General features: G+C 39.1%; 1 protein-coding gene across 1 annotated transcript in view; it reads left to right on the top strand.

The window, feature by feature from the left end:
• Positions 1-24,223, top strand: part of HACD2 (3-hydroxyacyl-CoA dehydratase 2) — a 102,644-nt gene that overhangs the window by 58,903 nt on the left and 19,518 nt on the right. The window contains exon 4 of the mRNA XM_060639764.3: positions 8,788-8,876. Coding sequence (XP_060495747.1) covers positions 8,788-8,876 — 89 coding nt within the window. The remainder of the gene's footprint in view (positions 1-8,787; positions 8,877-24,223) is intronic.

Genomic DNA, 24,223 nt, shown 5'->3' with positions numbered 1-24,223 from the left:
TATAATATTCTTGAACATTCTTTCCTTCAGACTATTGTAATGTTGCTTTATTGTCTTCTGACATTGGATGTTGCTGTGAAGTCTGAAGCAGGTTGATTTTTTTTTTTTTACCAATTTGTAGGTAACTTGTTGGTTGGTTGGTTGGTTCGTTTATTCATTCATTTATTCATTCATGCATTTATTTTTGTCTGAATCCCTGAAGTATTTTTGTAACCAAGAAATGTCTCATTTTTTTTCATTCACTATGTTTTCTCCCCCCCCCCCCCGGAACATAGTGTATTTTCTCAGAAATTTTGTTCTTATATTTCTTGGATTGTGCCTGAATACATTTTCTGTTCCATATATTGGGTTCTCTACTTTGGGGTAGCAATTATCCTTGTGTTGGATTGCCTTTGTTGTCCATAATGATTATCTTCTTTCCAGTTGCTCTAAGTTTTTACTTTCTCCCTAGATTCACTGCATGCTTTTTTTCCTTATATTATGTTTGTATGGGTGCCATGCCTCTCCATCTTTCTAAAGTATGAGCATCCCTGTCCAACCATTTTATTTGCTCTGATATGGATGTTACTGAATTCTTCCTGGCTGCCTTTCTACAGTATTTAATATTCAGTTATTTTCCCCTGTGAGCTACAGTTTAGAACCAGAGTTTTCCTGTTTTACATATTTTTCTACACACTGAGGGCATAGGGGTAGGGCTTAGGAGAGTGCATGAATATTAAGGCATAAAGTCTCAGTAATTAAAACAGTGTATATATGTATAGAATAAGAAAGATTTTCAGGATAGTTTTTAAGGGGAGAAAAGCCGAGTATAGAACAATGTGTATAAAGTGCTGCCATTGTGTAAAAAGTTGGAAAAAAGGATCCATATAAATACATCTTAATACATTCACTTACATATTTGCTATTATATGCCTAAAATATATCTCTGGAGTGATAGATAAGGAATTAATATTTGGTTGCCTGTGAGAAAGGTACCTGAATGGTAGTAGGATGGGATTGGGAGGGAGACTTTTCTCTCTGTATCTTTTTATACTTTTTAAATTTTGAACAATGCATGAATGACTTATTTAAAAACATGAGCTCTTCCTTCCCTTCTGGGATATAACTGTTCCATGCTAGGATTCTGCCATTTCTTAAAAAGTGTATCCCATTCCCACAGGGAACTTTGTGCTAGTCCTCAAACTCAGTGTGGGGCCGGAAAGGCTTGGCATCCATGAGGTGGCTCCTGGTTAGTCACATCCTCCACTTTACCATCACCTTCCAGCCTCCACGTCTGTCATACTCTGCTCAGAAATTTGTTTCTCTCCAAATCTGATCCTGTTGGTAAAAATTCTCAAGATTGTGTTGATTCACCAATATCATTTTTGGGAGATGGGGATAGGGTAGGAGGTGTGCAATAATCTTTCCTTTTTTGGCTAGAGCTTTTAAAAATATATGGCATACAGTTGTTACCCCATTCCTTTTTGGTTGCTACTGTTGAGTGTTGTTTTTGTTATTGAATATTACTATTTTTAGTTTAGTGGATACGGTATTTGGGTAGGGAGATCCTGGTTGCACTTGCCATCATTTAGTTTAATTTCTGGCACCAACTTTATGTCTCCTGCCTTGCTTTGGTCTGGCCTCCATTATGTATGTATTCCTTGATGATTGGCTCCTTTTCTGGTGGTGGGCTCCAGCTGAACACTGTTCTGCTCTGCTCCCAACTTACGTTGCCTTGCTATACTTGACTTTCAATCCAGTCTTGGTCACAGGTAGCCAGTCTCCTAAGCCCATTAATCTGGTCCATCTGAGGGCTGTGCCAAGCAGGGTGGATTTCCAGTGCTGCCCACCTCTGCAGGGCTCACAGATTGTCCTCAAAGCACCCTGGTTCTGGAGAATCAAACTGATTGCCAGATTCCCTTTATACAGCTTTTGCTTAACACACCCACCCACACACACACACACACACACACACACACACGCACATGCACACCCCACACATATAAACATTTGTGTTTCTTTTAATCTGCTGATGTTTTGCTTCAAAAGTTCATTGCCCTTTCAACATAAATTCCCATAATTATTTCTCAAGTTATAACCTCACTTGCCAAAGATGTGCACTGCTGATAGAGATACTTTTCTGAAACAAGAAGCCATCATGCCATTCTGCTATTTACAAATGTTTAGTTGCCTCACATCACCTTCAGGCAAAAGTCCTAAAATTAAGACATATCCCAAAACAAATCAATTACAGCCTGAGAGTGTAAATTCATGAGTGCAGGGACATTGTCTCATTTACCATTATATCCCCATCATGGAAAACAGTATGTGGCACAGAGTAGGTACTCCAAAAATATTTGTTGAATTCAATTAATGAATAATAGATGCGTAGTAAGTCTTTTTTTTTTTAATGAATTTGGCCTAGCGATGGCTTACTGGTAAGATTGAAGAAACTCTCCTTGTCTGAAAACAGCCAATTTAAGTAATCAACAACCAAAAATCTGCAGTTTCGGTAGTTTTAACATGCTCTGTCATGTGTTCAAATAAGAGATAAGGGCATAGTAAATGCAGTCACATCGAAATTGACTTCAAGAAGTCTAGAAAAGAAAGAGGATCTGGTCTGTGCGCTTCATTCCACAAGAATTTGTGATAACTTCTACATAAAATGTAATAATGTGGTATACTTTAGATTTGGCTTGAAACTTTGACTACCATATTAAAAAAGGGCAATTGAGAAGGGCACTTGGGTGACTCGGTTGAGCGTCTGACTTCAGCTCAGGTCATGATCTCACTGTTAGTGGGTTCATGCCCCACGTCGGACTTTGAGCTGACATCACGGAGCCTGCTTCAGATTCCCTGTCTCCCTCGCTCTCTGCCCCTCCCCGATTCGTGTGTGTGTGTGTGTGTGTGTGTGTGTGTGTGTGTGCGCGCGCGCGCGCATGTGCGCTGTCTCTCAAAAATAAATAAACATTTTGTAAAAAGGGCAACTGAGAATATAACCTTGTATGTTAACTATACTAAAATTAAACGAAAATAATAAAAGAAAAAGGGCAATTGAGTTATATAACTCCTATCAATGGAGAAGAGTAAATATTTCTTAGCATTGATTTCTAAAATATATTTCCCACCTAGGGCTTTATGTAAGGGGCATGGAATGATAGAGTGTATATTGTGCTAATGCATACCATTCCTACAGCAAATAATGATTTTTTTTTAACAGTTCCTCATGAAATCCAGCTAATAATAACATTAAACCCAACTCAGTGATATCAGTTCTGTTCAGAGCAAAGATGATATGGTCCATCTATGTGGCCTTCTGTTGTTGGTCTGGCTTCACTTCAAGGATAAACTTGGAGCCCCTGGCCCTAAAATGGTATTCCATCTGGTTCAGTAGAGCAGGCATTTTGAGATTGGGTTGTCAGGCTAGGACCAAAACTTCTGTTTGCTGGGTGACTGGTTGAGGTGGGTTCATATGCCATAGAAACCAAGTGAGAATTGGTGTGAATGACATCATTTGAGGGAAATTCAGGTGCCTAAATAGGCAGTTTCCTGAATAGGGAATTTAGGAGCACCTGTTAGCAAAGCCATAAACATCTCTGCATCTGCATCAAATTAGAAAGCGTTAATCAGCTTTTTTATTCCCTAACTTATTAAGATTTAAATTTACTGGCTTTTTACCCCCTAACTTACTAAGATTTAAATTTGCCATTGAGAGGGGCGCCTGGGTGGCTCTGTCAGTTAAGCGTCCGACTTCAGCTCAGGTCACGATCTCGCGGTCCGTGAGTTCGAGCCCCGCGTCGGGCTCTGGGCTGATGGCTCAGAGCCTGGAGCCTGCTTCCGATTCTGTGTCTCCCTCTCTCTCTGCCCCTCCCCCATTCATGCTCTGTCTCTCTCTGTCCCAAAAATAAATAAACGCTAAAAAATAAATAAATAAATAAATAAATTTGCCATTGAGGGTAGGCTAAAGCAGCCACACTTCTATGCTGCTGGTGGGAGTGTATATTGATACAAACGTTTTGGAAAGCAATTTGGCAATGTATTTCAAGAGCCTTAAAGGAATTCATAGCATTTGACCTAGTAGTTCTACTTCTGGGAACTATCCCAAGGAAATAATCCTTAAAAAAAAAAAAAAAAAAAAAAGTTCTAAACCTCAGAAATTTTTAAGTATTATTTGTAATACTTCATTACTTCATTTGTAATATCAAGAAATTAGAGCAATTTAAATGTCTTACAGAAGGAGAATAGATAAACAAATATATTCTATTCAAAGGAATCTTATGACTCAAGTTAAAATATTTTGGAGAATATGTTGTAAGAAATTTTCTTAAAATGTTAAGTGAGAAAGCAAATTACAGAGTACAAATAATAGAAGTTGAACTGTATTTTAAATACACTTAAGTACACCTAAATGGTTCAGTTGGTTAAGCATCCTACTTCAGCTTGGGTCATGGTCTCATGGTTTATGAGTTTGAGCCCCGCATCAGGCTCTGCCTTACAGCTCAGAGCCTGGAGCCTGTTTCGGATTCTGTGTCTCCATCTCTCTCTGCCCCTCCCTCATTCGCACTCTGTTCTCTCTCTCTCTCAAAAATAAACATTAAATTTTTTAATAAAATAATAAAAATTCACTTAGAAGTAAAGACTGGTAGGAAATGTTTACCAGGAACATTTATTACCTAAGGAATAAATGTTTTTGGTTATTAAAACTTACTTTTAAGAAAAACAATCACAATTTTTGATTAGCATTTTCAAAGGGAAGACCTATATAACTATATAAATCTTTGTATTCTCTAGGAAAAAGAACTCTATAGTAAAGAAGGGGTAATTAATTATAGCCAGGCCCTACTGAAATTCAGTATTCACCCCTCACGGCAACCAGATCCCTCTGTTGAAGTTGCATTTACTAATAGGCATTCTGATTTTGACAGCAGGAAAAAAGTGCCCCCAGATGAGGGTCTCTGAAATCCCAACCATTCAGTTATTACAAAGGCTGTGCCTCTCTTATAAGTAAATAAAGTGACATTTTGGTTTATTAACTAGACTCTTATGAATTTGATTAGTCTTGAGTCAGTCTCCCAGAGCCTGATTTTTGCTCACGAATGGGATAAAATTGGGTTTTTGAACTTGGAAATCTGAGTTCCAGATCCCGAACTTCTTGATTCCCACTAAAATACAGCAACAACCCTGAAGCACTTTTCAGACCATTAGCAGTCTAGCCCATTGTTTCATTGGCAAAAGAAGAAAGAGCAGAAATGAAAGAGAAAATAATATTTTTATGTGATGAGCTAGTCTTTGAGTTAAAAAAAAAAAAACAACTAGAAATACTGGTGGTCTTTCCTCAAGTAGTAAATGCTTAATAACTCACTTAGGAAAGCCTTTGATTATGGATCTTTAGTTTTTCTGGTAATGTAAACTATAATATAATCTGGCTAAGTATATTCACTTAATATTTGACTAACTTCTTTAGCAGTGTTACATATATCACCAGGCTTTGTAGTTAATTCACACATTAATTTTTTTATAAAAGCTTTACTCATATAACAATTCACATATACAATTTCCCCACTTAGAGTATACAATTCAGAATTCACACAGTTGTGCAAACTCTTACCACAGTCAATTTTAGAACATTTTCATTACCGCCAAAAGAAATCCAATACCCATTAGCAGTCACTCCCAGTTCCCTTCCTAACCTTCTAGACCCAGGTAACCACTAATTTACTTTCTGTCTCTATAGTTTGTCTGTTCTGGACTTTTCATATATACCGAATCATGTAACATGTGGTCTTTTATCCACTGGCTTTTTCATTCAGCATGTATTCAAAGTTCATCAATATTACATTATGTATCAGTAGTTCATTTCTTTTTATTTATTATTCATTATGTTTTACTTTTATTTACTTTATTTCTAATGTTCCGTTGTATAACTCTACCACATTCTATTTATCCATTCATCTGTTGTTGGACATTTTTATTGTTTCCGATTTGAAGCCAGTATGAATACCACTATGAACATTCTTTGCAGGTGTTTGTGTGAGCAATTTTTAAATTTTTCTTGGGTATATACATACCTAGGAGTAGAACTGATGAGTCATATGGTAATTCCATATTTAACATTTTGAGGTACCGGCACACTGTTCATTCTCCAGAGTAGCTACACCAGCTTATAATCCTATCATCGATGTGTGAGGGTTCCAGTATCACCACATCCTTGTCAACATTTGCTATTCTCTGTAATAATGTATCTGATGATTATAACCAACCTAGCAAAGTATATCTCATTATGATTTTGATTTGCATTTCTCTGTTGAGTAATGATTTGAGCATCTTTTCATGTCTTTATTATCCACTTGCATATCTTCTTTGGAGAAATATCTATTCAAATTCTTTGCCCATTTTTTAACTGTGTTCTCTTTTATTGTTGAATTGTAAGAATTCTTTATTTTGGATATAAGTCCTTTATTATATACAATTCATGGATATTTTCTCCATTCTGTGGGTTCTCTTTTCACTTTCGTGTTGGTATCCTTTGAAGCACACATAATTTTGAGGAAATCTGATTTATTTATTTTTTCTTGTGCTTTTAGTGTCATAGCTAATAAACCATTGTCTAATCCAAGATCACAAAGATTCACATTTCTTTTTTCCTCTAAGAGTTTTATAGTTTTAACTCCTACATTTAGGTCTTGATCCATTTTGAGTTAATTTCTTTCTATATGGTATAAGGAAGTGTTCTAACTTTATTTTTTGTTTTTATTTTTTATTTATATATTTTTTTTTTTGTCCAGTTGTCCCAGCACCATTTATTGAAAAGACAGTTATTTTTCCACTGAATTGTCTTGGCATACTTGTTGAAAATCAAGAATTATAAATGTGAGGGTTTATTACTAGACTCTATCTATTGGGCTACAAGTCCATACCTTTTTTTTTTTTTTTTTTTTTTCATTCATTCTACAAAGATTTATTGAGCATCTTTACATGGCAAGCATTGTTGACATGTCCATGTTACTTGCTTTTGGAAACTAAATCATTCCTCTCCAAAGCCCAAATCTTCTCCAAGAAACTCATTCTAACAGGATATAGTATCTCTTTTTCTTAATGAGTTGTGAAGTGATTTCCTTTCATAGCTACACCCATAGAGACAATTTTATCTTCGATTTGTACACAGAGTTTTGGCAAGTTGTTGTTTGTTTTATAAATGTTCAGAAGTCTGAGTATGTTTTAGAAGGCTTAGAAGAATGAAAATTTGTCTGGGATGGTCCAGTGGATGTAATGAAGATGGGTTGGTTTTATTTTAATTTTTTAAATGTTTATTTATTTTTGAGACAGAGAAAGAGAGAGCATGCACATGAGTGGTGGAGGGGCAGAGAGAGAGAGACAGAGAATCCCAAGCAGGCTCTGCACTATCAGCACAAAGCCTAATGTGGGACTCAAACACGAACTGTGAGATCATGACCTGAGCTGAAGTCGAACGCCCAACTGACTGAGCCACCCAGACGCCCCAAAGATGGGTTAGTTTTAGAGTGAAAGGAGGATCTGCAGCCATGATGAGAGTTCCTGTCAGGTGTAGGGTGGCCCACGTGTAACTTGAAAGGTGCAAAAAGTTGGTAAGTCTAGTTGTTGTTATCTGTAAGGCCAGAGAGAAATGGCAGAGGTGAGGGTAGTGGAGCCCATATACTTCTGTTTCCAATTTTATTTAAATTAAAAAACAATTTTTTTTAATCATTTATTTTTGAGAGAGAAACAGAGAGACAGAACACAAGTGGGGAAGGGGTAGAAAGAGAAGGAGACACAGAATTCGAAGTAGGCTCCAGACTTTGAGCTATCAGCATAGAGCCTGACTCAGGACTCCAACTCATAAACCGTGACATCATGACCTGAGCTGAAGTTGGATGCCCAACTGACTGAGCCACCCAGGTGCCCCTCTGGATTTTATTTTAGAGGGGCAGTTCCTTGCCAGTATAAAGTTACAACAAGAAAATGAGGTTTACAGATACTGGCTTATTGCTGGGTCTAAGATGACCTAAAGGAGGCAAGGGTTTTTTTGTAATGGTGGTGGCTCATCTTTCTATAGGGGTTGTAGTTGTAAGAATTGAAGGGGAAAGCCAAAGAAATGTAAACTTAGCAGAATCTAATGATTATCTAAAATAACTCAGGATGATTCCAGTGTTACAACTTTCAGACTTTGGAAGGATAATTGTACCAATGCTTACTGTAATGAACAAGGTGAGGAGGAATGGCTTATATAGATTACAAATTTTGATTTTGGTATGCTTATCGGCAAAATATTTGAGTAAATTATAGAAGATAACTATTAGTTCGGTATCTAATAATACAGTATAGACAGTATATACGATATCAGGAGTTGCTAACATTCATTAGATATAAATACAGTTGGTTTCCCTTCCATAGGTGCCTGTTCATTTTTGAAACCCATATTGTAAAATGACCTTTCAGTGTCTAATTTTAGAGGGTAAGCAATGGTTTTGCTTTCTCTATATGATAAGTGTAAAATATATTGCACTTGGTTAAGGATTTTGACAGGCTTGAGAAAGGTACCTAGATTCCATGGTATGCTATTGCCATTAACAATATTGTTTTGAAAAAAAAAAAAAAAAAAAGCAGTATTATCGTTTTGGAGGGAAAAAGTTTTTAATATTGAAAAACAGTTTATATGCCAATATAGATAAGTTTTAGTTGTTCAAGATGGTTTTATGTCTAAACATTAAAATTGAATGTTTCAGAAAATTTATGACATGTTGAAACTTGGTACAATATACGTTTATTTACCCATCCTAAAATATCTTTCAGGAATTGTTCCATCTTCTGTTGTCCTGACTTCTTTCCAGGTGATGTCAAGAGTTTTTCTAATATGGGCGGTAACACATAGCGTAAAAGAGGTAAGCATTTATGTAGACTAGAATAAAATCCGATCACCACTAACAAATGCTGGTCAACTTTTCTCTCTCACCATGTGTGTTATGGCTAAAGATGGAACTCTAGGTCACGTCAACATAGCCCAAATAAAATTTGTATTTGCTGTAGCAGTTGGGTTACTGGTGGGAAACACAGTCCAGATATATACAGTGTTATTAAAGAGAAGACTGGCTAAATGATAAAGTCCTGCAGTCTTACTTCCCATAGAGATTTGGATGATGTGGTGTGGTCTGCAACTCAGTTATATTTTGGGGGTATCTTGTTTGTATCCAGCACACTAAACTCGACATCTGCACCCTTATAGTGGGACTATTAGGGGAGTAGGGGATATTAATTCAGTCCAGAGCACTGCTTTTTATAGGACCAGGAGAAACAAACTTGTTTCCACACTGCCCACTAGGACTCGTGGAATTCCCAGTATGCCAAGTGGTTCTGGAAGGGGGGAGTGCTGTGCAGAGGGCTGGGGCCGTATGTACCCAGGCAGGCCCAGGGATGCTGAGAGAAAGTCAGCATTACCATTGGTGTGACTCCACAACTAAGCTTGCATTTTCTGGTTTTGGAGAAGGGGATTATTTCTCTGTATGTTTTTCTCTTTTTGAAAGACCATTATTTCTTGCTAACATCATCTTCAGGTAGAGTACCTATAGCCACTAGGAGGATTCATTTTTCAGTTTTTCAGTCCCAATAACCTAGCACCAGCATTATTGGAATCTTTGGGGTTCATGAAATGTGCTTATCCATTAGCATTATTCTGATGTTTTCTTTGTCGTCTTCTATTCTTCTAAAATCCCTGTCAAAACATTTTGGTTTTCAGGATTTATTTTGACAGTTTCATTTGTATTTCAGCTAATGAGGGGTAATTTTTTTTTTTTTTACTTTTTATTGGCATATGATATACATACAGAAAAATGCACATGGCTAATGAGTTTTTAATCAAAGCTGATTAAGCTAAGTTATTATTTTTGTTACATTCTATGAACTTTGCAGATCCAAAGGCTTTTTTTTAACCTCTCTCACTTCTTGAAGATGTCTAAACTTTATATGCAAGAAGAATGTAAGAACAATCACATACTTTTAAAAAATCCCAGTTAGTTAATATATACAGTGTTCTGTTAGTTTCAGGTACAATATAGTGATTCATCAATTCTATGCATTACTCAGTGTTCATCATGATGAATGTGCTCTTAATCCCCTTCACCTCTTTCACCCATCCCCTTCTCATAACCGTTGTTTGTTCTCTGTGGTTAAGAGTCTGGTTTTGAAAAAAAAAAAAAAAAGAGTCTGGTTTTGGGGGACACCTGGGTGGCTCAGTCCATTAAGTGGCAGACTTCGGCTCAGGTCATGATCTCATGGTTCGTGACTTCGAGCCCCCACATCAGGCTCTCTGCTGTTAGACCAGAATCTGCTTGGGATCCTCTTGTCTCCCTCTGTCTCTCAAAATTAAGTAAACATTTAAAAAAACATTTTTTTAAAGAGTCTGGGTTTTGGTTTGTCCCCTTTTTCTTTGTTTAATACTTTTTAAAACGTGATCACAGGGGCACCTGGGTGGCTCAGTCGGTTAAGCGTCCGACTTCAGCTCAGGTCACGATCTCGCAGTCCGTGAGTTCGAGCCCCGCGTCGGGCTCTGGGCTGATGGCTCAGAGCCTGGAGCCTGCTTCCGATTCTGTGTCTCCCTCTCTCTCTCTGCCCCTCCCTCGTTCATGCTCTGTCTCTCTCTGTCTCAAAAATAAATTTAAAAAAAAATTAAAAAAAAAATAAAACGTGATCACATTTCCACATTTCTGTAAAAAAAACAACCACCAGCAAATAAATCCTAATGTAGCATATCACCCTTTGTTCTCAGTCTGATTTGTTTATAGAGTGAGGAAGTTACTTTATTTATAATACCATGTAACCTTTTCATTCATTTCAAATTCTTTCTACAAATCATTTTTAACCTGTATTCCTTCCTTCTTTATGTACTCACAATATTTGTTTTAATGAACAACTCATTAACTTTCCAAGAGTCTCAAGTGACCCAAAATTTCTTTCTGCTAGGAACTCATCTACATTCTTAAATAGGTAATTTTGTAGTTTAAGTAATTAAATGTTAGGTACATGAAGACAGAGTATTGTCAACTATGGGGTGTGTGATAGCTTTGCCCACCCAATCAGATAATAATTGTTGAGGTGCCAGTGCCCCAGCTGATAGATTATTTATGGCTTCTGCTTTTTCTCTCTTCTGCCTCGGTGATCACTCTTCTCCTTAATAGCCTCTGGCAAAGCGGGTTGTAGGTAAATCTAAAATGCTTTTAATTCAGGTCAAGCAGTTGTTAGCTATATCACTGTTAGCAATATTTGCCAGAATTCCCTGGGGGATCATTAAGGCTACTTGGTTTAAAAACGTTTCTGTGGATTATAGGTGCTCAGACCTGGCCATTGTCCTCAGTAACCATGTTGCTTGACTGATGCATAGATTTGACAGTTTCAGATGGTTTCACATATAGTGTCATACTTGAACTTTACAGTAAGTTATACAGTTGTTACATTTGCATATTCAAAATTGTTTCTCTGCAGCCACACTTACCCAGTTTCCACTGTCACTGACATATTAAGAACATGGTGTAATAAATTTTGTTGTCTTTCTGCCACCAGTTGGGTCCTCCTCTTTTCACATATATACCCAATTAGTTGACTTGCTCCTTTCTCACATAAATAGGATTCATTGTTTCTGCTATCCTGGGATCATAGTTCCTTTCTCCTTGTTCCCCTTTTCTTTGAACAAAACTCCTTCATTATTTTGTTTACACAGTAGATGCCCTCTCGGCCCACCCCAGGTCATGGATAGCTAACTTGAAAGAGCCTGTTGCTGTGGCATTTCAGAGGCCAGTCTGCTGTCTGTCACCTGTTCCTCAGTCTCTGCTCTAGGCCAACGCTATTTTTCCTGCCTTAGACTTTTGTATTAGCGGTAATTCACTTTGTTCTGTACAACATTACTTATAGCTTCCCTGCTAAACTTCCATTCTTCTGTTTCTTGAAACATCTTTAAAATATACTTGGGGCGCCTCGGTGGCTTAGTCAGTTGGGTGTCCAACTTTGATTCAGGTCATGAGCTTACAAGTTGGTGAGCTCGAATCCCACATCAGGCTTGCTGCTGTCAGCGCAGAGCCTGCTTCAGATCCTCTGTCCCCCTCTCTCTCTGCCCCTCCTCTGCTCGCATTCTTGCTGTCTCAAAAATAAACAGTTTTAAAAAAATATACTCTTATTTTCTTTACATTCAACTCTATTTACTTTAATGGTGGGAACCACATAACTAACACATAAGGAAATTGATACCAGAAATAACTGCTTAATGATATATATCTTGGGGCACCTGGGTGACTCAGTTGGTTAAGCATGCAACTTCGGCTCAGGTCATGATCTCGCGGTTTTTGGGTTCAAGCCGTGCATCAGGCTCTGTGCTTATAGCTCAGAGCCTGAAGCCTGCTTCGGATTTTGTGTCTCCCTCTTTCTCTGCCCTCCCCCCGTTTGTGCTCTGTCTCTCCATCTCTCTCAAAGATAAACATTTTTAAAAAAAATTTTTAAGTAGTAATACATATCTCACTTTCTCATAGTCATGTTCAAATTCTTTTCATACTACTATACTTTCTCTTTTTTTTCTTTTTTTTCAACTTTTTTTTTTTTTTTTTTTTTTTTTAATTTATTTGGGACAGAGAGAGACAGAGCATGAACGGGGGAGGGGCAGAGAGAGAGGGAGCCACAGAATCGGAAACAGGCTCCAGGCTCCGAGCCATCAGCCCAGAGCCTGACGCGGGGCTCGAACTCACAGACCGCGAGATTGTGACCTGGCTGAAGTCGGACGCTTAACCGACTGCGCCACCCAGGCGCCCCATACTACTATACTTTCATTCTCAGTTTCTTTCTACATCCAATTCCCCTGTAAAGTGGACAAGAGAGGCGCCTTGAGGGCGCTCAGTCAGTTAAGTGTCCAGCTTCAGCTCAGGTCGTGATCTCACAGTTCGTGAGTTTGAACCTCATGTCAGACTCTGTGCTGGCAGTGCAGAGCCTGCTTGGGATTCTCTGTCTCCTTCTCTGTCTGTCCCTCCCTCCCTCTCTGCCTCTCTCTTTCTCTCAAAAATACATAAACACACATTTTTTAAAAATAAAGTGGACAAGAATTCTTCTTGTTCCTAGCGTTATGTTTGCATTTGGACTCTTGCTACCCCCACCCACTCTGGCCTGCTTAGGTTTTCCATACTCATTCCCTTTGTTTTTCTGTAATTGTACATGGTGTACTAAGGTAATGGCTTTTAAGACTAGATGCTACTTTTTTAATATGTGGGATGTATTTCCTTTTAAGAGGCCTTCTAGCACACACATCTCACTTATCATTTTAATTCTCTGCCCATGCCATGCTAGTCACATAAATGTTGCCATGTATCCTATAGGACCAGAAGGTGACTAGATGGCTTTCTTTTATGATTGTAAGGACCCACCCACCAGTTGGTATGACATCTTAATTGGTAGGTCTCTTTATACAGGTGTTTCTAAACTGAGCATAGCAAATAACCTTCCCACGTTTTTCCTTTTAAAGAGAGCACCTATATGGCATAGTAAAGCTTCTGACAAAAACAACAAGCTCAGGGTGGGAGGTAGACTATGGGAATCAGCACTTCTAGCTGATCTCTTTCCTTTCCAGTTTTCACCCTTGTCTCCCCAACTTGAACTGACTCCTTCCCCATCCCTTAGCCAGGCTGGCCACTGCTGCCTCCCCATCAGACCTCCCTGGGCTTTTCCCTTGCACTCTGTTTGAGTCTGTTCTTTGTCTCTTCATTGAACTGAAACAAGATTGGCATTTTTCAAAGTGAACTGCAACAGAAAATACCACCTTCTATCCCTCACTGTAACCCCCCTTCCAAAGGAGACAAGTTCATGGGGCACTTGTTATTGTCCAAAAGTAGCTAAGCTGAGCCTCAGATTCCTAGATATGCAAACAGGCCACTGTCCCTTTTCATGACCCAGCCTTCTTTGAAGAAGCCACCCCAAATCCTCGTCTGAATTCTCAGTGTAAGATCACCGTGTTCTTGAAGCTGATCACTAACATGGACAGTAGTTGAGAAAGAAGTTGCTGGAGTCTCACTGTGGCTTTAGCCCAAATGTAATGAATACCCTCTATGGTCTGCTAGGGATAGTTTGCATAAAATAAAACTATACCCTGGAGTGCAGAGCCTTCTTTTCTTTCTTCCTTACCCTCTGCCACCATTGGAGAAAGGGATGTTTTCCTGCATTCTTCTGGAATGTTCTGTGAGTTCTCCTGATTTTACCAGTCAGCTGTTTCCCACCTCTTTTTGGCATGCTACTGGGCTTTGTGACACTTAAACTGCCATTATTGCCAACTTCTCAGTGAGATGCTTACAAGAAGCTTGTAGTCAGTGTTTAAGAAACTTAGTAACCTCCAGTTTTTTATCATCATACTGATCTTTGATGCATTACAGCTTACAGAAGGCCTTATTAAGGTATGTTGTGATCATTTACTCTTGACAGCTGTCCCTTGAGATAGGCTGTAGCCTCCAATTAGAGTTTGGAAGCTAGACAGGCAAAGTGACTGTCACACATCCAACATATGGCAGAGTTGGGGATGGACTTCTGATTCCAAAGTCTTCCCACTGTATTAGAGCTTCCTTCTCACTGTTTAAATTGTGGTGTGAACACAACCTTATTTTGTGTGCTGACTATGCTTTCTCTATCTCGTGTGGAATTGAAAAGCCCCATCTCGGACCCCAAAACACGTGCCTCTCCAGCAGCTCTGTCATGCCACATGCATATGCTGAGGTAGGATGCTCAGTCAGATCATCCGAATGGGAAGCGTCAGCGTGAGCTGTGGACCCTGGGCGCTCATCTGTGGCCCTTTGCCCACTTGCTCCTCTGTTATTTCAGTGCTGCAGTGGCTCTGTGATGAGTCCCTCTGATTAACTAGCCTTTCTCCTTGAGTTCCAAGACTGGGCACCTGGGTGGCTCAGTCGGTTAAGTGTCCGACTTTTAATTTCAGCTCAGGTCATGAAAGGCTAGTTTCATGGTTTGTGAATTTGAGCCCCATGTCAGGCTGTGTGCTATCAGTGGTTGAGCTAATCAGCCTGGTTGAGATTCTCTCTCTCTGCCGCTCTCTCTCTCTTTCTCCCTCTCTTTCTCTCTCAAAAATAAATAAACTTAAAAAAAAGTTTCAAGACTGTATTTCTATTCGTGTTTATGGACTGTTTGGAACAGAATTACCCAGAAAGCTTATTAAAAGTGAGCACTCCATGGGACGCTTAGGTGGCTCACTCAGTTAAGCGTCCAACTCTTAATTTCAGCTCAGGTCATGATCTGATGGTCATGAGATTGAGCCCTGTGTCAGGCTCCACATTGACAGTGCAGAGCCTGCTTGGGATTCTCTCTCTCTCTCTCTCTCTCTCTCTCTGCTCCTCCCCTTTGCACATATGCATTCTTTTTTTCTCTCTCAAAATAAACTTTTAAAAAAATAAAAATGCACATTCCAAGTCCCACCCCACATTTGATACAGAATCTCTGGGAGTGAAGCCAGAGTATCATCATTGTTATTAAGCTCCTCAGATAATTTTACAAATTCTAAGATTGGAGAAACACTCCAAGATATTTTTTGTTGCACTGTAATTTTAATTGATTGGCTTTCTCTCTCTCTTTGTTTTATTTTATTTTTAAGTAATCTCTACATCCAACGTGGGGCTTGAACTCACAACCCCAAGATGAAGAGTTGCATGCTCCACCTACTGAGCCATCCAAACACCCCTGACCTTCTCTTTCCTTGATTTTCCTTCATATTTCTACTTAATGTACTTGAAGCCTAACCAGATATTAAAGAATAAAAGCCATGGGGTGCTCTTACACTGCTAAGTAAAGGCACTGTGGAGTTTCTGGTGCCTTGTCCGAAATCCAGAGCTGCTGAACTGAAGTTCGTGTGCATGTAAGAAGAAACTTGAGAGGCCCAACTTGAAAGCAGAGGAAGATGAGAAGCCATAGCATTGAAGAAGCAAAACTAACTTCCATTGGTTTGTTTTTAAGAGAGAAGATAAGGAATCCAGCTGCTTCATTTTGGGGTGGGTTGTGGGAAGGGCTCTGTCCTGGGCATGTGCCTGTCATGTTGCCTTGCCAGAGCCACCAGACATATCATTTAAGAGGTCATTTGCAGGCCATTGCACGGAGGAAATGCTGTGCAAACACACTAAACACTCCTCTTCCTGGGATTTATCAAGAAATGTCACCTTCCTTGGACAGTTTTTTTTATTTTCTAGGTAATTGGAACTCAATATTCTAGAACTTGGAGGCTTAGCAACCATAACTGTGTGAGGAGTTGTTAAGTGTTGACTTTGACACTTATCCTGTAGCTTATGACAAAATACTTCAACATTCTGGACCTCATTTTTCTCATCTGTAATACAAATATCTGCCCTGCTTATGTCAGAGTTTTGTGAAGATGAAGTGAGAAGGATTTGCAAAAACAAACAACGGTATTCAGAAACCAAGATCTCGAGCATGCAGCTTTTGCTGAACAGCTCCTGAAAGCCCTTAGAAAGCAGTTCCACCTCGGAAGGAATGCTCCTTGTTTCCTCGATGAACTGTTTTCTTTTTCTTCCTCTTCTCTTCTCCTTCACTCTTGTGGAAGCTAAAATACTAAGTAAAGTACCACCCTAACTCCCACACTCCTTATCCTATTTTTGGTTGCATTACAGGTTTTTCTTTTCTGCCTGGTCCTCTGCTGGGTTCGCAGTGTGCGTGTGCTCTTAGTCACCTCATGAGGTTGCTTCTCCTGTTAGTGTGTTTCTTGTGGCTGCACATGCTTCTTGTTGTCCCTAATGGCCATCTGTGCACACAGTGTTTCCGCGAGGTGGGAAGGGCGCCTTCTTACCCCATCAATCAGATCAGGACCTGAGGTGCTTTGTCTGGGGCACACTTGGTTCTCTACTTAGACCAGAAGCCATGCCACTCTGTCTTGTAGCACAGCGCCCTTTCCACAGTGACATTTCATCTTAGCAAAGGCCATTGGGATACATTCAGTATCTTTTGCCCCCTTGAATGCTGAATGTCTCAGATTCTCCACCTGATTCCATCTTCCCTTACTTTCTATTTTAAATATTTCTGTAGGTGGATTTGCATCACCTTCACTTTTAAAATTAGCACCTCTCTTAAAGGTAGAAACCATTATCATTTGATTGTTAATCAGACACTGTCAAACTTTAGACAACTCCTAGACAAATGCAGCCACACTATATTGCCACTTCCACGTCTGTTAATAATGGACACTTAAAGATAGTGTTACTTTTTTCATAGATGGTTCATTCTGCCACTGCCTGTACTTAGCATAGGTGATTTTGGCACAGATTGCCTATTTTTCTCTCCATGTTTTTATGCCTGTCTCTTTCCAACATTTTCTTGAGCTAAGTATAAAGATTTTTATTTCAAAATATTGAAAAATACTTAGATTTTTGTAGGTTCACTTCTGCCATCCATGTTGCTTCTTTCTCCCATTGTCTTAGTGCTTTTGTAGCCCTTGAAAAACTTCGCTGGATTCATCTGTTCAAAATATAGTATAATTCTTCAGTAATTAAGTCAGTTGTGTTAAAAGGAGAAGCAAGCACACATGTTAAACCGTGCAAACCGGCATCACCAGTACTTCCTACAGAACATAGCCCCCTTTCTCAATTAGTCGTTGAATAGGTGCCAAGTACAACAAAATCAGGAAATTGGTTTCATTCGTCTTTAATGTTAATCTTCGTCTCCTCCGGGCTCTCCTCCCCATGGTGACCCTGCTTCACAGACACCCCTGCACTTGAAGCTTCTCAGGACCTTTTCTTCTGCTCTCTCACCCTAAGGGCTAACTCTGACATCCACCATTCCCAGTTGTCAACTCCGGCCTGAGAGGGAACAGTTACATCAGACAAATGCCCTGGAAGGCTGCACAGTTTGTTATTTTCATTTGGGGGGATCTCTCTCAGGAGAGAAGGGGTGAGGGCCAGACCTGCGTCAGCCTACCCCATTGCAGACTGTCCTGGAGACACCCAGCCCTTTCAGGCTTGAGCAGTGGCTTCTTCCTTTTCCTCTACCCCAGAGCTTCCAGATCTTAGGTTTTCCAGTATATTTTACAGTTAGTTAGTCTTTTTATATGTTATGCTAAAGTCCCCTGCTCCCTTGTAAGTGATGTTCTGGAAGCATCAGTAGGGTCACCTACATTGCTCCTGTTTTTTCATAATGAAATTTCTGATAAAGCAACTTACTGTTGGAATTTATCATCTTCAAGAATAAGACATTTCTATGCTATTGGGTAGTATCTTAATCTTTGTATTGCTGCTCTTTACAAATAGTAGGTAGCTTGTTTAGAGCCAAATCTGGTTACTTGCAGTCCTGAGATTAACAAAGATGCTTGACTTTTGACATTAGGGAACTTGTGGAGAAGGAATGAGAGTGAAGGAAGGAAAAATAGTTACCTTGGGTATAAAATAGTAGTTGCCCAAATAAGCCCATGAGATTGACGGGCTAGAGCTTACGTGGTTTCAGCTTTGGTTACACGGCATCAGTTTGAATTAAAGAATAACATGGGGAAGCAAAACTCTGTGTCACAGAAGTATGCTGCAGAGTTGTATTGTCAGTGGACAGTTACCAGGAAGTGAATTCTGGCATTCAAACTGTCAACCATGGTTTGAAAATGAAATGCGGTAAAGTGCTTATTTAGACTGTTTATTCCAAGCCAAAAAAGGTAACAGTTTGGTTACCAACATTTTTCTTTTGGGTATTTCCTCTTTCCCAGCACTGTCTAGTAGAACTTTCTACAGTAGTGGAAGTGTTCTGTATCTGCACTGTTCAATACAGTAGCTACTAGCTATATGTGAGCACATTGAACCCTTGAAACAAGGTAAGTGTGACTGAGAAATTGAATTTTAATTTAATTTAATTTAATTTTAAATAGCTACCTGTGATTGGAGGTTACTGTATTAGTGCAGCTGTAGATGTTCAGTGTAATATTATTTACCATTCTCTTGATTTCAGTCAATTAGGTTTTCATATATTTGATCTCCAATGCACATGACTGTGTGATTTTTACTTTATTTTATTTTATTTTATTTTTTAAGTAGGCTCCACACCCAACGTGGGTCTTGAACTCATGACTGAGGTCAAGAGTCACGAGCTCTCCCAACCAAGCCAGACCGAGCCAGGCAGGCAGTCCTAACTGTGTGATTTAAAAAAAAAAAAAAAAAAAAAAAAAAGATGAAAGATACTTGGTATGCTATGTTATTTAGATCCAGGGATTTTTTTTTCAACACTTGGGATTAAATTGTTAACAAAAATCCTACTTGCAGATGTGGGATGTTGTGTGGCTGGTATTTCTGTTGCAGAGATAGCAGTAGATTAGCTGGTGAGGCGGAAGGCCATGCGAGCCCCACCTTTCAGAAGCCTGTAGCTTGGCCCCTGCAGTGGATTCACCCATGATAACACGTCCCAGGTTTGCCCTTTTTGAAACCATTTCACAAGCCTTTTCTATTCTATTTGAGGTAAAAGATGCCATAGAAGTACAGTCAACATTATTATCCCAATGAGCTCGAAGAGTCTCATTTCATACTATAAAAGTGAGATGATTGACATGCATCGTGAGCATTGCTAAAATATGTCAGCAAAGTCAAGGAAAGTTAAAAATTGTTACCTATAAATTGCTTTTAAACAGGTGTGTTCCACAGTACAATGAGTGGCACTTTTAAAGCATTGATTAATATTCATTTGAAAACTTTTAATATGTGGGAGTAGGAACTATCTCTTAAATTACCTTCTCCTTTGCCAAATCGGTCTTTTATATACTGTAGCTTTTGCAGTATAACTTTATTTTTAAGCATGAAAATGGAGGATGAGATAGTTTAATTAAAAATCTATAAATTAACAAGGATTTATTCAGTACATTCAGCCCTCTGACAGGTGGCCTGCACAGAGAATGCAGCAGGTAACTGGTCTTGTTGGGAATCTTGACAACTATGGGGCAGCCTGAAGAAATCACCTCTTTCCCCCCTGTTCCTGTGAAATATATATAAAATATAGTTTAGTTTCTTCAGGGAAGAAGGATCAATAACATTTTATATTTATTCATATCAAGAAGCACTAGATAGGCCCCTCTCATTACAAGCTGTGATGCATCACGGATAAAATAAAGCATAAGTTGTCTGCATTTTCCAGAGAGAGGATCCTTTTCAAGTCTGAAGTGAAACCCTGGTGCACTGCGGGAATTTGTAAGATGTGACTTGATGTACATGTGCGGATGTGTGTGGGTGCATGCTGAGAGTATGCTTTGCATTTTAGAAGGAGGGGAGAACTAATTACCAGGCTTAATGCATTAAAGACTTAACTTTTTTCCTTCAGATTGCTGCCATAAATGTTTGATTTAACAAGAGGAGTTTTGGCATCTTCTCCCTTTTACCTTATTTTGCTCTGGCAAAAAAAAAAAAAGACCAGAATAACCAAAACCTTGAAAATTGTCCGTCTCTTTTGCATTCTGCATTTGGTGCTGGATTGTTAGATCAACTTTAGGAAATCTTTTGTTGAGGTCATTGCCTCAAAGGAAACTGTGTTCAAAACCTCAAGTGTAAAAGCTAATCAAGCTAACCATTTTTTTAAATAATATTTTATAGTTTTTAAGACTTTAGCTTTTAAGAATGTTACATTTGTGTAGCGTTTTGTGACCTGTTTAGAGGTTATGAACTGGCAGCAGATGTCTGTCCCACAGGTGGGTTTAAAGAGAAAGTTCAAGAAGAACCTAGTGGCTGGAGGGTGTATCGTCTCACAAGAGCAACAGTGTTCAGCTCAGCTAGTGATTGCCAAGTGGATCCAGTGTTATACAATATGGATTTTTTAAAGAAAGGGTAGAAATCTAGATTATTTTTTATGTGGAATCTCCCAGCTTTTAAAAACTAGCTCAAATATTTTTAAAGCACCATAAAAGGACAAACAGAACATCTGTGGTCCAGGACTGTGGACCAACCTTTTTAATATTTCTACTCCAGGAAATGGTATTCATAGCTTTTATTTTTATTTTCTGTCTTCTTGAAGATTTTGCAATTATTAAGCAGTTACAAAAACAAAAAGAACCATGACATTTCATGATATTATATAGCCAAGTTCATGTTCTTTTGACCTGTCATTTAGGTTTCTGACAGTGATAAGTCCTCTCCCGTCTCTCCTCTAGAGTGTTGAGTTAGGCACATTTCATGGAGGTTTGGGGGCAGACTGTGTGGAGTGAGTATGCCCCAGATCTCCCCATAGGATCACAGTCACCTTCTGCTGTGGTTCTAGTCTGGATTAGATATATGTGATCCAGGTTGGGACTGCCTATGACCCGTCTGATGAGATCCCCATGCTTGAGTTGGGGTGGAGGAAATAGTTGCATGAAAGATTTTCAGTTAATAACATTCTCTTTGGAGGTGAGAGAATCAAACAGAACTCAGGAGGAATCCTGGGAAAGCCTAGCAGCTGGTGAGGTCCTTAGACATCCCAGAGATGGTAGAAGCATATTACCGCATCTCCTAAACAACACTGAAACAAACAACAAAAAGCAAAACAACAACAAAACAAAATATTACCTTGGTAATTAAGCCAAAGAGGGCAGCCATCATTGAGTCACAGCATTGGCTAGCATAGTAGTAGGAACTTAATAAGTATTTGTTGAATTGAATTTTCTTTTCATGGAATAGTAACAACTGCTATTTATTAAATCGCTAGCAGTTTACTAAGCACTTGCTATGTGTTTCTGACCCTACAATAACCATGCAAAAGCAAATGTTCTCCCAGTTTCCGCAGGAGGGAGCAGAGGCTCAGAGAGGGTAAGTAACTTGCCTTGGTACATGCAGCCTGGAAGACTGAAAGTCTCTGGTTCCCAAGCAATAATGATTAGAGAAGAGGAAGCTATCACCCTCCCTTCATGTTTTCTAGGAAATGGGCTGACTACATAGTAACATTAAAGCTGGGCTCATGGGGACATTTTAGCATTCAGATCTGCATGTCTTTGTCCTAAGTGTGGAATTGATTGAGCATTGCTTGTTGACTGCATGCTTATACATTTTTTTCCATTGCATGTTCAGAAAAGTTGATTTCATGACTGAGAGTTGTTTTGGTAGGCCAAAATGTTTGACTAGCCATCATCCACATCAAAGAATAGCCCTTAGTTATTGTGTTGTAATAGAAAGAATCTTTAAACCAGTTTCCTTTGTCACTGTAAGTTTGAAGAAAATCTATTTGGATGCACTTTTTTCTCTCTTGTAAGGAGGAAATGTATTAATATTTCTTTATAACATAACTCACATTCTCCATAAAATAAGGAATAGTATTTTCTGGTTTGTTTACCATATTACCCTATTAAGGATTTTTAATAAATGCTTAATCATGAAAGACACTTCACACATGAATTGTCATGGGAAAAGACTAATACTGATTTAGACTTTTTAAACCACCATATTTAGTACATTTCAGGTTTTTTTCTTATCAAGCATGATATTTCTTTTAAGTAGATAACTAAATGTGTTATATTTTTGTTCAAAAACTTAATAAAGCTATGGAAAGGACCGGGATTGTCGTCAGAATTGTCCTACTGTCCTGCTCAAGCCCTCAGCTGACATCACCAACCAGGCACCAGCCCTGTGACCCTTAGCCTCACTCTCATTAGGGAGCTGCCCTCCTCACCTGGGGCTGTTCCAACCAAGTCAGAGAACATGCAGGCTCAGGCTGCAGACGGGTCACCATTTATTCATTCTTATTCACTCAAATATTTATTCAGTATTTTCTACGCTCTAGCCGTTGTGCGAAGCACTAGGATACATGAGAGAATGAAGAACATGGGTGCTGTCCTCACAGTGCTTCCCGCGTAGTCAAGGAGCAGAATTGAGCAGACAGCAGTACCATACAATGGGGTAAATGAGAAGACAGAGGGAGGACAGGGTGCTGCTGGGACCAGGTGGTCACTTCAGCTGCCCCAGTTGAAGGCTGTGCTAGCCTGTTCGGTTGCTAAGGAGCTGTTCCAGTCTCCTCTGCCCAGTTGTTTCTCTTCATGGGGTGGTCCTGGGGACTCAGTGAATACATACGCAGCACTTAGAATAGTGCCTGGCACTTAGGAAGTGCTCAGTAAGTGCTAGCTACGTATCCACTGTAATGTAATCTAAACTTGTCAAAAAATTTTAGTGACCAAGTTCTGTGCAGCTGTTTTGAATTCTTTTCCATGTCCTGAGGTCCAAGACAGAGATATAATTGATTTTTCACATAGAAATGAATGTTTTTTATACTTGAATAGTTTCACAGTTAGCTGTTGAAAATTTACACATAATTACTTTTATCATACTTAAGGAGTAATTAGCCCTGCAAATGGGAGTTATCATTATCTTAATCATCATTATTATCCTACTCTAAAGCATTTATTAAAAATTAGATTTTGCCTTATAATTATAGCTAACCTCTTCAAAACAAGTTTGTGGACCTTCAGGGTATTTGCCATCTGAAACAATACAAATTGAGAGGTAGCATTAAGTCTATTACTCCTTTGCAACTTACCCTCTTTTAGTGTGCTCTTATTTATGTGCTGTGTTGTAAATGTTCTTGTATCTTTTTGTGGTTATACAGCCTGCCTCTTCCAGCTGATTCAGAGGCTTCCTATCAGGAACAGTATATCTAGAAACTAAATGATAGTTGTATTTGCTTCTAATTATGGCCCCAGAAAAGTACAAAAGCTCTTGATTCCCTCCATTCAGATTCCCCACCTGTTGGCATTTACTACATTTGTTCCATCACCTTTTCTTCTGTCTTTATATACCCATTATCATCTGTCCTTTTCTGAACCTTGAAGCAAGCTGCACTTTCTGTCCTGTCACCCCTCGACACTCAAGTTCATGTTTCAGACATTCTCCTACATCACCTGCAGTGGAGGTGATGGCTTCCTACAACCTTACAATCAAGAAGCCAATAATGATCGAACACTACCACCTCCTCTACAAGCCCCATTTGGATTTCACTAGCTGCCCAAACACTGTTGGGTTTTGCTCTGTTTTTTTTTTTTTTTTTTTCTTTTCTTTTCTGGAATGGCAAATATTTACTAAGTATTTCTGTGCTCTGGGTATTGCGCTAAACACTAGGATACCTGGGGAAAGGAGTGGTTGTTACGGTATTCCTGGCACATACATGGCACATACATGTCAGGTCTCTTAAGACACATCAGTCTGAGAGAGCTTCTTAGTCTTGCTCTGTTTCTCATGTCCTTGACAGTTTTCAAGAGTACAGGCCTTAACTTCTGTAGAGTGAC

This window comes from Panthera onca, chromosome C2, assembly GCF_046562875.1.
Source record: "Panthera onca isolate mPanOnc1 chromosome C2, mPanOnc1 haplotype 2, whole genome shotgun sequence".
Taxonomy (NCBI): domain Eukaryota; kingdom Metazoa; phylum Chordata; class Mammalia; order Carnivora; family Felidae; genus Panthera; species Panthera onca.
The sequence above is the reverse complement of the archived record's forward strand: the minus strand, read 5'-3'. Positions and strand labels throughout refer to the sequence as shown.